Source organism: Colias philodice, chromosome 11, assembly GCF_061535455.1.
Source record: "Colias philodice isolate Cphi_HAF_F1 chromosome 11, ilColPhil1 Martin Lab GWU primary, whole genome shotgun sequence".
Taxonomy (NCBI): Eukaryota; Metazoa; Arthropoda; class Insecta; order Lepidoptera; family Pieridae; genus Colias; species Colias philodice.
In genome coordinates, this window is record NC_143096.1 from 3321006 (window position 1) to 3338304 (window position 17299).

Here is a 17299-nt window from a genome sequence, read left to right on the forward strand (position 1 = left end):
CTCTTATCTGTGTGACGATTTATTATTATTGTTATTTAGGTGCAGTAGTGGTGTAATAATATATATTGTTTATTTCGTGGTGAGAATTGGTTGAAATGTTGATGTTTGATGGATCGGGGATTATGTCTATTATCCTTGGTCTTGTATGTGTTGTTTCTGCCAAGATGTCAGTTCTGGCTTTGAAAATGTAACATGTAACATGTAGAACTGTTTATTATCATGAAACATGTCTTTGAAAATGTAACATGTAGAACTATCATGAATGTGGTTATGGTAGAATCCGTAGAAAAGTAAAAAGCTTATTAACCCATTGACCACCGAGAGGCCCGATCGGGGCACGACAGAAAATCTATTGTAGATTTTCTATTGTGTCTGTGATTCCGGGGACTGATGGATTAATTTACAAAATTGATGACTCAATACACTCCAGACATTCCAGAATTGAAAATGGAAAATCAGAATTAGGGCAGTGATATTCCAGTAATGTAGGATATCATGACTTCTGTTCCAGAACTTATTCGACTGTTATATTAGCGAATGCAGTTAGTTTTTACGATTTCCGCCTTTCCTACAATTATTAAGACATTTTATTCTTGTAAATGCAACACGACCAAGTTTAATAGACAAAAATGTACTATTCTTATCTATTATTAGACTGGTTAACATCATCGTAACCTAGATTAACATATCTAACATTAGTTTCAATTACACGACAGCTAAATGGTCGCAGATCAAGCAATTGATCCTTGTTCTATTTGATGAATGCTATTGAAAATAATAGGGGTTTAAAGAGTAATAGTGCCGACATTATGTCAGCATTATTACATATTATAGTAAAATGGCTTGGGAACTGAGCCGTTTGCTGAGAAAGTTATTTAAAAAATGTGGATACTTTTCTATTCAATTTCAAACTATTGCTTTACATAAGGGACGTTGTTTCCTTAACTATCGCCTAATATGCCAAAAAACAATATTTAAGCCAAATTTTATTTTAAATGGACTTACAATGCCCATACTCTCTTAATATAATTATATATTTATATGAGAAGTTCCTCCATAAAATGCCCCAAAATACATTTTAAAATAGATTTATTATCATAGATGTACAGCAACAGCGTGACAAGCGGAACAAGTGATAGCCTCGCGAGTTCGTCAGTGATGTGTCGAAGGACCAAATTGGGATTAGCACTTTTGATCACTGTGGCTGAAAGTGCTGATATGTAAGTATAAACATAATATACTGTATTGATGTATACTGGAAATTTTACGAGAAATACTGATTGAAGTTTTACTGACTTCAGTCTGTAACACTCAGTTATAAACGACCAATTGTTTTATAATAGATGATCTAGATCAACGAATCGACTCATGGAGGCGGTAATTCTATTTAGCTAAGATAAATTTTAAGAAAATGACAAAAAATACTAGTAGAAAGTTCGGTCATCCAAGTACTAATACCAAGCAAGTAATACCAAGTACTAATACCAAGGCATACCACTAGTGAAATCAACAGAATCGACCTTATGACTTTTATATTAAAGTACATTTTAGTAGTACACTGCATTTGAAAAGTAATTACTATTTGTTTACTAACTTTACGACATAGATACAATTTATAATGGAACTTGGAAGGTAAATATAAAGTACCAAAATATTATAACGTGTTTATGTCAGGTGACACGATAGAACATTATCTCGCTGTTTATCTAAAATAAACGGATAAACTACATTATCTAAATATATGCTTAATTTATTTAGATTTAACCCACAAAATAGTGTTTAATTTATATTCTGGAACAAATTTCGAATTCATTGTGAATGTAAATATTTTCAATGCGAATATAAATAATTCTTAAATATAGCTAGAAAACCTGTTAAAATATTTAATTTGATGAGGTATCATTTGATAGCATTGAGGTAGGTTAATTTTTGGCAGATGTCCCAGCGAATACGTATTTATAATTATATTGACTGTATAAAAACAATTTGATATCGTTAAGGTTTAAAGAAAATAAAATAGGAGTGATATTAATTCCAAGTATATTTCCATTATACATTACTAGGTTTCCGCCCGCGGCTTCGCCCGCGCAGTCAAAGAAAAACCCGTTCCCGTAGGATTTCCGGGATTGCGTCATTTTACCGGGATAAAAAGTAGCCTATGTCCTTTCTCGGGTATCAAAATATTTCCATACCAAATTTCATGAAAATTGGTTCAGTAGTTTAGGCGTGATTGAGTAACAGACAGACAGACAGAGTTACTTTCGCATTTATAATATTAGTATGGATTAATTTCCACTCATATTGTCATTTTTTAACATTAAATTTTTGAAGTTATAATTGAAAATGTAGAAATATTTATCGGTGAAACATCGAGATTTACGATATAAAACACTCTTAGTAAATTAAACACGTTGATAGTTGTTTGTTGTAATAAAGGTTAGTAGACTAGAGTAGATAATTTTTGAAACAAAAAAAAATCGCAGTCGGATGAAACCCATTAGAAAAGGAGGGGAATATGATGAAAATTAAAGGAAAAATAAATTACGGTCAATCCGAGTTCGGGAAAAGGGAGGGGGGAGCTTTTAAGAGAAAAAAATGGTTTCTCTTGATTTCCGACAAAACTACAAGTCCTACGAAAAAAAGTTCAATGGCAAAGTTGTAGATAATAAAAAGATCTACAACTTTTGTATTGACAATTTTTTCACATAACCTCAAAATTTAGGTGAAAAATTCAAAAAACCAAGTTTTTGGTTTTTTATTTTTATCTACTTCAAAATTTATGTTTTTTCTACGAAATTTGGTGGAAACTTGCTTTATTATGTCCCAAATACACTGTAATTTATTTGACTGAAAATATTTATTTTTTCGCCTTATTTTGAATTAATACCAAAAAAACAACCTAATTTTCAATCGAAAAGTCACCCGTCAAAATATCAGCTTTTTTCAAAAACTTGGGGAGCCTTTTATTCATTGAAATCTCTACTTTCATATGGTGTAAAAAAAAATAAACATCACCATAGTAAACGTTCTCAGAAAATGCATACAAACAGTGTGAAAATGAGCTTTTACTAAATCAGGCACACTTCTCAAACTACCTGAAATGTTTTTATCGACATCATTTTGCTTTTGAATATGCTGTAAAATATTATACTTAGAACAGATAATTTTTTTTCTTTTGAAATATTACCGAAAAGCCGATACAAGAGAAGATATAGAGTTCGAGAAGTGTGCCTGATTTAGTAAAAGCTAATTATGACACTGTTTGTAAGCATTTCCTGAGAATATTTACTATGGTAAGGTTTATTTTTTTTACACCATATAAAAGTAGAGATTTTGATGAATAAAAGGCTCCCAAAGTTTTTGAAAAAAGCTGATATTTTGACGGGTGACTTTTCGATTGAAAATTAGGTTGTTTTTTTGGTATTAATTCAAAATAAGGCGAAAAAATAAATATTTTCAGTCAAATAAATTACAGTGTATTTGGGACATAATAAAGCAAGTTTCCACCAAATTTCGTAGAAAAAACATAAATTTTGAAGTAGATAAAAATAAAAAACCAAAAACTTGGTTTTTTGAATTTTTCACCTAAATTTTGAGGTTATGTGAAAAAATTGTCAATACAAAAGTTGTAGATCTTTTTATTATCTACAACTGTGCCATTGAACTTTTTTCCGTAGGACTTGTAGTTTTGTCGGAAATCAAGAGAAACCATTTTTTTCTCTTAAAAGCTCCCCCCTCCCTTTTCCCGAACTCGGATTGACCGTAATTTATTTTTCCTTTAATTTTCATCATATTCCCCTCCTTTTCTAATGGGTTTCATCCGACTGCGATTTTTTTGCACTTTTTATTATTTTTAAAGGGATCTACCCCAGTGTATAGGTACATTGAGTATAATCAATGGATTTTGTAGTAAATCATGTGACAATGAATCATATCGTGTACAAATAATATTATCGATACGTAGCGAAAATTAATACCTTTCATCATAATATTTGCACTCGAGATCAGGTGATTTTCATATCTAAATAGCCCAAATATGATACGACGACAGTAAAATAAATAATGATGAAGTAGAATGTAAATGTGTTGAATATATTGTTATTAAGAATTTTTCAGAAATTGCGAAATACATATTATGTGTGCACCTTTAAGGTAAAGAAATTGTCTTGATTGCGGAAATGAGAAACGAAAAAGTAACTTTTTCTTGAAATATAGATTGTGATACGTTTTCCGGACTTTTAATTCATCTATTATGAAAGACAATGATCGAATTTGGCGTCTTTTTATTTTCGGGCGGCTATCTACCAAACCTTTTTTAATACAAAATAAATAAACCAAACTTATTATTACATGTCATACTTCTAAAGAAAATCTGAACTGCGTTGTGACATTAATTAACTTAATAAAAATAAAATCAATAGGGAAGTGATCCGTCGCTGCGTGCAACATTCCAACCAACTGCAGTCGCTCGTGTGTCGATTGCGACTGGCCACACTACGTGCGGGCGCCGAACGAAAATTCGTGTCTACCCTACATGCGGCTACAGAAGATGCGGTTAGATGGTAAGTTATAGTTACTGTTACTTGCATCGATTATAGAATTTACTGCTATGGTTTTGATGTTTTGCAATTACTACTACTACAAATTATATAGTCGTATTTTAACCTGTAGTTGAAACTTGAGCTTATTCTAATAAGCTCTTTTCGAATTTTACTACATGTATCTTGATGATGTAGGTACTATTCATACTCAGTAGAATAGCATTTCTATACGAAAATTACCATGTTGAATGATGATAAACCACAGTGATTATAAGCAAAGGGAACATCCTAAAAACCATATAATTGTTTGTAAAACGGTCGGTATAAAATTCGTTGAAATTTGCTATGTAGAAAACACGCCAAGCTACTATGAATACGTTCATTTCTAGGATGGTAAACATTGTTTTGTATTCTTTAAGTGCAATAAAGAAATTTGCTCGAAATGAAATTTTGGTCATGATTGAAAGCGTGAAATGATATTTTTACTTTTTACGAAGTTTCACTTGTCACATACTTGATGTCTTATACCTATTTATGTTAGTAAACTATTGCTGCTTATAAAGATTGCGCTCTTTTAAGACGTTTTCAAGTTGTATATCTATACTAATATTATAAAGCTGAAGAGTTTGTTTGTTTGTTTGAACGCGCTAATCTCGGGAACTACTGGTCCGATTTGAAAAATTCTTTCGGTGTTAGATAGCCCATTTATCGAGGAAGGTTATAGGCTATATATCATCACGCTACGACCAACAGGGGTGGAGCCACGGGGGTGAAACCGCGCGGAGCAGCTAGTCCTCAATAAATACATGTTCATAATTATATCACTATTCTTATTGATAATTAATTAGTAAGTTCTGTATTCAATGAAGTGCTGTTAAATCAGTTAAATTAGCATTACGTTAAATACACAAATAGTATCGTAGGTGTAATTCTAGGACGTTCAGATTTGTTTATAAGTGCATCGTGAAAGCTGACTATTTAGTTGCCTTGATATTTTACATATTTAGTTCTGCCTACGCTATTACCATCACGTAGAGATATTAAAACTAATTTGTTCGAGCCAGATTTTTCATGAATCAAAAGTTAACTTTTGCTTCTTTTTGATATAAAAAAAAAACTCAAAAAAAAATATACTTTTAGATTTAGTTAATGGATACATAACAGGCGGTGCTGCCCAATGCCATATTATTATGGATCGATACATTTTGGAACGCTCTTTAGACATTGCCTTCCATGCTTTCCAAATATAGCGTAGTTAGCTGTACCTACGTGTTTCCTGTCATACGACAGTATTATGCAGTGAGCGTGGCAACTTGCCGAAATGACGATAAGTGACGAAGTATATAATGCATACACGAGTTTGCTACTCTCATATCGAGTAGAACTACACGGGCTTCTTTCTATTCCTTAGTTTATCAACTATACGGACCTTTAATTAAACCCATGAACGTTTACTCGAAGAAAGGTTACTAAAGAAATATGTAAGATTTGGTTATTCTTTCGGCAAATGATGCAATCGTTTTTAACATTTTTTACGAAGTTTTGACGGGATAGTAATAAAAAGTGACACGTGTAGATGAAAATAGATGCGTCCGTTTCTATATTACAATTCGTGAAGGGCGGGGCGATAAAGTAAAATCTCTATAGACTATTTCGTTCATAAAAAAAAAAACAAAAAGAATGTGGACTTCTTAATAATATTTAATTAAAATTGGATTATGTACTTTGGATAATTAAAAAGATAAGATAGACTAATTATTTATTACATAATGAAATACCTAATCAATTTAGCTAGATTAAAGTTACGATAACGAACATATTTTGCTATCAACCATATCTAATACATCGACCCGTGCAAAAAATAACATTGTTTATTGAAACAACAAATATTTTTTGCTTAATAGTAATCTCTTAAATCAGTGATACAAAATGTAAAAAGCATAATAATATTATGTATATTACTGCTTTATGTCGGTGTTGATTGGTTACACGTGGTTAAACGTTATTTTCATCTAATAAACTACAGACTTATGATAATAATATCATGGTTCAGTCTATGAAAATCCCATAAAACTTGCATGGAACAAAGTAAAATTTAGAAACTTATATTTCAGGTTGTCAGACCTAATGTTCGGCGCGCGTTTGCAGCCGGTTTGGTTGAACCTAGTAACCAGCGAGCAAAGACAGAGGAATAAAATAGCTGACACGTTACTATCCGATCTGTGTTCTGTCATCAGTGTGGGAGACACGAAGAGTACTAACTTGTAAGTAAATGGAACCTTATGGGCTGTTAAATAAGGTTTATAATAAGATTATTATACTATATAATAAAGTTTATAAGGTTACTAGTAACTTCAGCAAAAGTTCTTTATGGGATGATTTGCGATACATCTGAACATGGGTTAAAACTTCTTTACAGAGACAAAGGTGATAATATGTGTGTTTAATTTCTTGACGTCGATTAAGACTGAAGTAAAGAGAAGTGAAAAGTCCGCCCCTTTAACTTCTGCCTTCATTTATGAAAGAAAAAAATGTGACTCGACCTTTTTTAAGTTTTTTTAATCAGGATTTTGATCGGAGTGTTTCAATGACAGTGACCGGATTCGTTTCACGATAGTCTTATTATCGGTCATGTTGTCTGTTTATCAAATAACTGAAGATTAAGGATAATAATATTCGGATTTTGTCTAAATGATATACATAGTTGTCTTATCTGACAAGATAGATGGTATTATTGCAAGCTACTGTCTGCACTTAACATTCTTGTAGATATTATGAGATTGATTTTATTTTATTTTATTTTAAAAAATATCACAAATAAAAAATAGCTTTCGTTATAATATAATGTGACCGAATTTGCTATATATGGTTCAGTTATGTTTAAAATAAGTTAGAATACTCCTATTATAATATCAATTTTGATGATTCTATCTACATCTAGGTACTCTAGACAGACACTCAAGTAAGGCCTCGAGGCATTTATAAATTGAGTAAGATTAAAATGTTCAGTATAAATAAAATAGAAAAAACTGCGCGTGATTGAGCGTTCGTTCCTCATTATTACTATAAAAATACTATCTAGATTTTTGTTATCATTAAATCAGACGTAGGATTTTTGTTATATTTTTTTAAATTCTGTATATTTATCTTGGATATTTTAAGCATTTGTAATCTATTAATTATCAAAATAATTTTATTTCGCAAATTTTATCAGAAAAAAAAAACTCATACAAGAACATTTTACGTAAAAATAGAACGATACACTGAAATTCAAATCTATCGTCTTGTTTAATTTTTTATTACAAAAGAAACTGTCTGTTCGAAAAAAAAGATTCTATTTAAGTTTTAACATCACACGGGTACTGTTTATCTGTAAAATCAGAACGTCCCTTACAATTGACGTCTTTGTTTCATTCGTGTTTTGATATGAAGCCAAATGTTAATACTATTGAACCGGCTAGACGTACAAATATACTGGTTTAGAAAAAATAAAGAAAAAACATCGGTTTACGTAGTTTACAGTTCACGCTATGAGCTTTTCAGTTTTTTTTTTTAATTTTGTTGGATTTTTTGAAGATTTGAGACAAGTGAAAGCAACTTTATGTAATTAAAAATTATATTGTTGCCAGATGTTTGCATGAAATGTACACGTAAAAAGTAACGTGCGCAGGTGATAAAAATATTTTAACACTATATTTAAATCGGCCGTACATTCTGTCGTTTTAATGACGTAGCTGCTTTATTACAAACGAATCACATGATTGTTAAGGTGTGCACATAATGACGTTGAATTTTGATTACTTTACTTTTTATAGCTTTTTTTTTAAAAAATAGACGCTTAAGGAATTCCTTCTAAATGAATTGTCCTATTAAGCATTTAGATAACATGTAGTAGATTCTCGGATGCGCAAATTATCACCTATATGTTAATTTCATATAATAGTTGTCACACAGTTGTATTTAGCACACTTACTGGGTAAATATTATCTAAACGTTCATATTATATGGGTATTCATTAGCCTAGGATATTAGGATGAAATTCTTGACAGATCCTTGCTTGGTGCATGAAGATTAACTATTGCAACATATGTCGTAATATTATTCTATAAGAGAATATTTCTTGTTAATACTATTGTATGAATTTAATGTGAATGGACATTAGGAACGTTAAATTGGCTAGTTGTCAATACATCCGTTGGATGAATCCGAATTCGTAATGGGACGTGCAGGGGAGTATTTAAGAAATGTCATGTGTGACTGAGAGACAGCCATTAGTACGCCACAATAAAAGCATTCAATATAATTAGTAGTTAAACTTCGGTTACACAATCGCTTAATCTCACGTAATTAATCCGGTAGTGAGACGTTGATAGATACTAGATGTTTTCTTGGACAGTGTCCAAAGCGCTTTCACGATTAATGATCGCTAAGCGAAAAAGATACGCGTGTCTTTGGCCCGTAACTTTTGTCCGATAATTACATACGCGAACGTGTGAATGGAAGCCATGTCGAGAACGCGGTATATTTAGCCGCGGCTTGTATTTTCGCCGCTCATATTTACGTCCTTTGTTTACGCGGCACTCACGTGATGCGAATTACTTTCAAGATTGACGCTTACAAATCGTAAGAATCCGTTGTGTAACTTATGTGGGCGGGATTCGTGTGATGAAATTCGATTCTATAATTGAAAAGATATAAAGTAATGTAATGAGGCTTAAATAATTGGCAATTGCGTACTAAACTTCCTGTTTGTAGGATGTTTATGCCAAGCTATCGTTAACGTATCGTATGTCGTATTAAATTCAAGGTATCAATGAGCATGACGATTGCACGAGTCTTTTATTGAATGGTTTACGTAACGTCACGTAAACACGTGCCTAGGATAGTTCTATACGATATTTATTAAGAGTCAATAAAATATTTTTTTTATTTACAGTTTCATCAGCACCCTCCTAACCCACGTGCTCACGTATCATCTTGGTTGGGTTACGACCGTTAGTCCCTACGATACAGTCGACCCAACCAAGCTCCCTGTAAAGCGAGATTCCCAAAGAACTTACAACGCACTGTGGGCGCAGTTAGGTGACCTCTGCGGCAGTATCGGCTTCCCGCCAAGAACTGCAAGGACTATTGTCGCGGGATCCACCAATAGGCAATTCATCAACAGACTTTTAAGTGTCTTAACATACTTCATGCGGTGTGGTGACGTGAAGAGAAACGATTTTGTGTACCAAGACTTTGACCACAGTCAAATCAGAGTGACGTGTGTTAAAAAGACAGAAAAATCTTTCATGGAAAGCTTAGAAGTGTGTTCAGTGCAAAATGTCAGTGGTAGTGATAGTACGTTGTGTAATAAAGACAATTTAACGGTTACGTGCAATGATCCGGTGTCGAGTGATAACCAAAAAAGTTTGCTAAGCGCGGTCGAAGTTGGCCTCAAAAAATCCACAACAGTCACTAATTTAAGTCAAAAGCTCTCTAAACCAGAATATGCTTTAGATTCTAGTTCTCGTTTGAGTAACGCGTCGAAGGGTAATCAAATGCGCAGGAATCCTTCAATAATGATCTCGTTCAAAGACTCTTCAGATTCGAGTGAGAAATCATCCGTCTCGGACCAGAGTGATGTGGATAACAAAGTGTTGTTTGTGCTCGGTGATAATGAGAAGCTAGTCGGTTTGAAGAATAAATCTGGTGGTAAAAGCGTGAAAAAGTCGTCGAAAGTTCAGACCGAGCCTGTCAACTCGGAACCTCCGACGACGGGAACGGAAGAGAAAAAAGAGGACTGCACTGAAAATTGTAATCGTAACCAGCCCAACGGCAACAGCAGTACCAAGTGCTGCAACCAAACGCTTCAACATTCCAAACCTATCAAACATTCCGGTTTTAAGTTTGAGTTCGATAAGTATCCACAGATAGTGACCAATTATATGAAGAGCAAAAACTTAGAGATTCTAGATAGACACTATATCGGGAAACCGGGGAACTTGAAATTGGACAATTTCCAGTTCGATCCGACGGTCGTGCCGCAGATACAGGAGGAGACGTGCGAGACTTGTTACAAATGCCAAATGATGGAGTCTTTACTGCAGACGCCTACGAACGCTTCGGAAATGGAATATATGAATGATATGCCGAGACAAGCGGAGCCGCAATACGCGAAGGAAACGATCGTACACGAGCCAGAGAAACATAGAGAGCTATCGCCAAAAACATTCGTGAGAAAGAAGAAAGAAAACACAGTTATCATTAACGCTAAGAAAAACGAGACTAGGAGGAAAGAGAAGGATATAGTAGAAGTTAGTAAGAGAGAGAGTGTAGATGTTAAAGAAGTGATAGAATTTCCCTTGACGGGGATAAGTTTTAAGACTGCACTGCAAGTTCGTTCCGGTTTCGATGTGTCGTTACTGGGAGGAGTCACCGACCATTATGTACCTGATTTAATTTTACAAGGTAAGACTTTACTGCATAGTCACTACATAGTATAAAACAAAGTCGCTTTTCTGTCCCTATGTCCCTTTGCATGCTTAAATCTTTAAAACTACGCAACGGATTTAGATGCGGTTTTTTTTAATAGACAGAGTGATTCACGAGGAAGGTTTTAGTATGTATACTCTATTAGGTTTTAGACAAAGCGGGTGAAGCCGCGGGCGATTAACTAGTACTATAGTCCTTTTCACCTAGGATGATTCCTGTGACACTTCATCGTGTTCCGAATTACGTATTTTATGTTCAAAAAGTCAAAATAATTTTAGTGCATAATATTTTTATTTTATGGCGGCATTATTACCAAAAATATAAAAAAGAAACATCGTAAGCTTATAAATAAAAAACAGTATTGTTTAGTTTAATATAATGAAAAATAAAATAAAATAACACAAAAATATAATACCTACGCAATTCGTGTACATGAAATGGATCGTTGAAAAATCATAGAGTTGGAAAATCATATAATCGGCGCCCATCTTGTGATCGTTTGTCAATCGAGTCAATCGTCTGTACGAGTGCGTCAGCCTTGTATACAAGTTGCATTTTTATATTGATACTTTACGTGGTATTCTGTTATTGTTACTAATTGTTATTGTTGACTTTTTGTTGCTGTTGTTTGCTAAGTTTCCTTAGTTAATTGTTGGCGAAATGCCGAAATAACTAATTTTGGTACTTTATTCAAATCGATTTCATTTCCATATAGAATATTATCGATTATCGGAAACAATTGATACGATTTCAGTAACCGACATCTCTATACGTGTCAAAAATCGATGTGTCACAGAAATCATCTTAGGTGGAAAGGACTTTAACTATAGTAATACATATATCTTACAAATCATAATATAGAAACTCCTCATTGTTACTAAGTGCTGTTATCCAATCTGGGAACAAACAAACTATTCCCAGTCGTGACTGATGAAATGTGGAAAATACCATGTATATAATGTAAATAAATAATAACTAGAATCGTTTAATGAACTTCTAAATACAATATACAAATATGTTATCAAAGATAATAAGTTTTTTAGAAATTTGTAACATATTGTCACTATCTGACTTGATAAGGAGTGTCAGGAAGGAAAGGAAAAATACAGTGAGATAGTATTTGTTATCTTTCAAATATTTAGTATTCTTGATTGAGCTGATTTGTTTTAGATAAAAATTTCACTGAAAGTAAAATACCAACTTTCATTTTTTATAATTCTTCCCGATATGTTTACAAATGTACCTAATAGTCCTAATACCCCGGCTTCGCCCGTGGTACCTACACGTTTAAGCTATCCTTCTCAAGTTGAACTGCACAGTGTGTGCGAATTTTATTATAATCGGTTAAGTAGTTTAGGGAGTCCATTGAGGACAAACATTGTGACACGAGATTTATATATATTAAGATTAGCACTAGCGACTCGCCCCGGCTCGACTGCACAGCTTATGTTTCTATTATAAAAACCACATAAAAATCCCTTCCGTTTTTATAAAGAACTAAGCAAACAAAAGGACAGACAGACAGCGAGACGTGACTTTGATTTAATTTTTTTATGCTATGTAGTCATACATAAAAGTCATTGAGACCAGTTGCAAATTTTTATAGTTATTATTTTTTATGATTACGATAAAGTAAATTTTCTATACTTACACTAGTCTTTTTAATTAATATATTTTTTTTTGTTTTTTGCAGGGACGCTAGCAAGTCCAAAAGTGTGGGAAGCGGATTTGAAGAGAGATTTAGATTTGACTCTGTACCTGAATAAAACTTTAGATTCGCCAATGCAGGCGGTTGCTATTGTTGGAGATACGAATACGTGGTAAGTTTCAGTGTGCTACGGATATTTAATTAATTCAATTATTGAAGTGAAACTTCTTTATCGGGGTTGGAAAAAAATTCAGTGTAACATTTTTTCGTTACGCGTGACATTTTTCCGTTACGCGCCATCTTTTTCTTATCCCTACCACGCGTGATTTGACGTATTTCTGTAAAGTTGCATATAGTAAATTATTTTTTGAATAATAAAGTACACGCACACATTTTTTTTTAGGTTTTAATGTTCTAAAATTTCTATAAAGTCTACATAATTATTAATAAGTATGAAAAATTAAAATTCACAGTTTCTCTCAGTTCTTGTAACCTTGTATTCAGTCTATTTAAGATGCAAAAGACTGAAACTTCACTTGCTTGCAAAAATGCGTACAACTAGCGTTCTGTCGTTGCGTATGCTCTCATGTATGAAAAAGACGTGTGGCACTCGGGGACTGCCGCGGTAAAGCTATTGCATGCTATGCCTTCAAGCCACACCTCCGCGCCCGTCCCCGTGGGGAGCGTGAGGTTTTTTCGTTACTAAATTTCTGGATTTGGTCCCCGCGCTCAAGGCCCGCGATAGAAGCTATGCAATAGCTTAAAAAATGCTAATTAAAAATGTCTTACACTTGTGGGATTGCGTATTCGAGCAAATGTGAGGTGAATGTTCGGTATAAGTGAAGTCCCATGTCCCCAAGTGGGGTAAGGGGCAGATGTATTATGCATACATCTGTTTCACTGATCGATTTTCTTTGGGACAAGTAGGTGATCAGCCTTCTGTGTCCTGCCAAACCGAGACATTTTTTTCTTCGTCTCCACCGGGAATCGAACCCAGGACCCCTCGGTTCTACGCTCACGCGTCATCAGTGGTTCCAAGGAGGCGGTCAATTATTTTCGGTATAAGTATAACGCGAATCATGTAAAAAAAAACGCTGGATGAAACTGATGATGGGGTGTGTTTTGGCATGTATCGAGTTTAGCACGAAAGTTATTTGCTGCTTATTTTATTTTTGAAGTAGGCTCTCGAGTTGTGGCTTCGCAACTACTTACATATTTGTTATTCTTATACCACCTCATCACACCAAATAGACCAATAAATCGCCAATGCGCAGCTTAACCGTCAGCGTTCTTTTTACATGACGCGACCTTTAGTAGATAAATAGTCGTGGTTTTGTTGCAGGGAAGTCCGTGTGGTGGGTCGTGGTGTTGGGTGCGGTGGACTGTCGCCGCTGGTGGGCGGCATGCTTGACGCTCTGCCTGCTATGCGCCGAGCTTGCGTGCCACCGCATCAGGTGAGTTTACTGTTACCAATGGGATTGCTTTTTGAAGTGAAAACTTCTTTAGCGGCGTTGGGTATAAAATCTTAAACTCGCGTCAGGACACGTGGCCTGATCGTCAAAGCGTAAGACGGATTTTTTTTAGCCCTTATATTCCATGCGTAAGACGGATACCATTCCAAAATATCAAACATGCTGAACATTAATAATCAAGTTTCCACTTCTGCCGGTACTCCCAGAGTGCAACCCGTCTTTTTTTCTAGGTCCCTATTTTTATATGTAAATTCGAGAAAACATGCTTATCGTTCGCTTGATGGTAAGCGATCAGTAATGCCCATAAATATCTGTAGAGGAAGGGCCTTTGCAAAAGCGTTGCCCACTTTTTAAAGGTAATGATAATGCCTTCGGCTCTCTCACTAAATACAGTAGCATACGCGTGATACTATTTGATACTCATCTTTTATGAGGGTATGATACATTAACTGGTGCAAGCTTATGTATTACACCCACAGAGTTCATTTCGTGTCGAAGCGGGTTCGACTCCCACATAAAAAATGCATCACGTGCAATTGTGTGACAATACATATACAGGGTGTCCCACTATCGGTATACTAAGCGCGAAGAGACTTGTAGTCTTGCATTCACTGATCACGTAAAAAATACTTAAACAACAAAATTACGCCTAAATTTTTTTGCTAAATTTTTCCTTAAAATTCATGTTTTCTTCTCTAGTTTCGCGCAGCCGGCATATAACGCTTCTCTAATGTGAGCATTCTGTCTGAAAACATAATATTAAACGATAGCTCACGTGCGGGTGGCAAAGTTGGGCGGGTTGCTTGACGTTAGGGATGTACACAAATTTTAAGAATTCATCTATTTAAAAAAAAATGCATCTGGAATTTTATAAGTATTTTTTACGTACTCAGCGTATGCAAAACTATAACCTCCATTGAGCTTAGAATACCGACGGTGGGACACCCTGTATATATTGATCCGCAAGTTAATTTTAGAGTACTTATAAACAATAACTAACCGGAAAAATTGTAAACTGGATAAGATCGTGTCTCTAACAGTATTATTTTTGTTGCAGTGCCTCCTGTTCCTAGAGAGCAAGTTACGCGAATTCTGCGTGCTATCAAAGACCCTAGCAGATATGCTGATGTCAACTGATTTCTGCGATATAACAACACTCACGAAGTCTCTGAATATCGATGTTAATGATGTGCCTCTGTTACTAGCGGTAGCGACTACACATACTCCGCAAGTGGCTGCAAGATATGGTATTAGTTATAGGTAGAAAATGGATTAAAAATTCTGGGTGGTTCTTGTATGGTGCAGGGTAAAATCAAGATAGTTGGCCTGTTATTTGTTTAGTAAACCAATGAAAAGATGTTTTTCATACAGTTAGGGAGAATGTTCTTGGTGATCGTCTATGAATCACATAATTTTTGGTGATCAACAAATTTGTAAATGTTCATAAATTATTTATTTCATTACAATAACGCCATTTTACGCCGTTAGACAATAAACTATTGGCTTAGTGAAACTTATGAATAACTGTCCATTTCTTTGGATTTTACCTTATACCCGATGCTTTTATTATAAAATTGAACTTAAAATCAAATTAAATGTGATGTTACAGTCACGTTCATTCGTTTTAACTATCTCAATTGATTTTAAACCTTTTCGTTTTGGTTTAAAAATTTTAATTCCCTTAAAAAATTATTTATGAAATTTTCTTTACTTTAAAATTACAAGGGTTATAAGTTCTCTCATTATTCTCGCAATCGTTAGTGGCCGAAAAAAACAAAATTTATTAGCATATTTATAAGACTCAAACACACAATTTATTTTATCCGAGTCTTCTATTAATTATATGTCCATTATTCGTGTAAGTAAATATATGAATTAAAATTTAAAAAATATATTTGAAATTATTTATTGTAATATAAAAATGTATCGATTTCGTCGGAATATATGAAGTTGATAGAAAAGCCATGTGTAAGATTCATTCAAATTAATTATTGAACATCGGATTTAAGATTTAAAAAGTAGGTATTAGGAATATTAAATTATTTATATACATCAAGAAATTATATAATATAATAATCCTGTTGTATGATTTGAAAGTGTTAAAAGCTATATTGATTATGAAATGTTGTATAAAATAAATTTTAACTAGTATACTTTAAAGCATTTTTTAACTTTTAAAAAGTTGTAAGATGTGAAGTCTATTTTAAGGTAATATCTGTGATTTCTGTATATTTATTATTCATAGCTAAGAATCTTAATATGTAGCCATTTAAACTTTCATAACTTGCTATTATATATTAGAATTTTAAAAATTATCCCAAGTAGTAGGCAAAATTAATTAATATTATACTGGCTATATTTTAAGATTTTTAACCTCTTTCGTAGCCGTTTATTTTAATAGACTCAAGAGTGTATTGAGCATGATTTTTAATCTGTGGAACTTCTTATTTCTGGTCTTAGAGCAGATATAAAAAATATTATCTGTTATCTATAATAATGCAATGTATAGAAAAACTTTTTATGTGAAGATTTGCAGTCTGGTGGGGATTTTAATTTATTTTTAATTATTTAGGCTTTTGAGATATATCAGGCCTTGTTTCGTTTTTCTTTAGCAAATTTTGTGACCCATATTCCATCTCATTTAGGCGCATAATATTTTAAAATACATCTAGTTATATAGTTAGTAATAAATTTTAAATTTGATTTATATTTATTATTTTACTCAAATCATGTACCTTAATATAAGTGGATATAAGTTATAAAGTATATCATGTGATGTAACAAATTTTATTGATATTTTTATACGTTTTAGTCGATTAATAAATTATTTTTTCATATTGAAATGTGTTTTTATTCATTTTACATATTATTACTTATAGATGAAATGAAAAGCTCCTTTTGTAAATAATTTGTATGACTTATCAAGTAGTATGGGTAATAAAAAAATAACAAAGATATAAATATTGAGTGTACTTCCTACAATATTTAGTTACGCAATATGCTAGAAAAAGCAAAAATAACACCATTTTTTTACCACTATCAAAACACCACATTCACTTATTAAATCTATTGTAACGTTCGAAATAATATTTAAACTAAACAAACTCATATCATAAAAAAACTTACACAGCAGCCCTCGAAATAATAGCTTGGGAACATCATAA

The 17299-nt window shown here is 33.2% G+C and overlaps 1 protein-coding gene across 4 annotated transcripts in view; it reads left to right on the top strand.

The window, feature by feature from the left end:
• LOC149484437 (folliculin-interacting protein 1) overlaps nucleotides 1-16978 on the top strand; it is a 30911-nt gene extending 13933 nt beyond the window's left edge. For all 4 annotated transcript variants that reach the window (XM_089700555.1, XM_089700556.1, XM_089700557.1 and 1 more), the window contains exons 7-13: nucleotides 1102-1220; nucleotides 4422-4562; nucleotides 6656-6805; nucleotides 9478-10991; nucleotides 12709-12835; nucleotides 14006-14117; nucleotides 15193-16978. In XM_089700555.1, the coding sequence (XP_089556681.1) occupies nucleotides 1102-1220; nucleotides 4422-4562; nucleotides 6656-6805; nucleotides 9478-10991; nucleotides 12709-12835; nucleotides 14006-14117; nucleotides 15193-15399 (2370 nt within the window). In that variant the 3' untranslated portion in view covers nucleotides 15400-16978. The remainder of the gene's footprint in view (nucleotides 1-1101; nucleotides 1221-4421; nucleotides 4563-6655; nucleotides 6806-9477; nucleotides 10992-12708; nucleotides 12836-14005; nucleotides 14118-15192) is intronic.
• The last annotated feature ends 321 nt before the right edge of the window (nucleotides 16979-17299 follow it).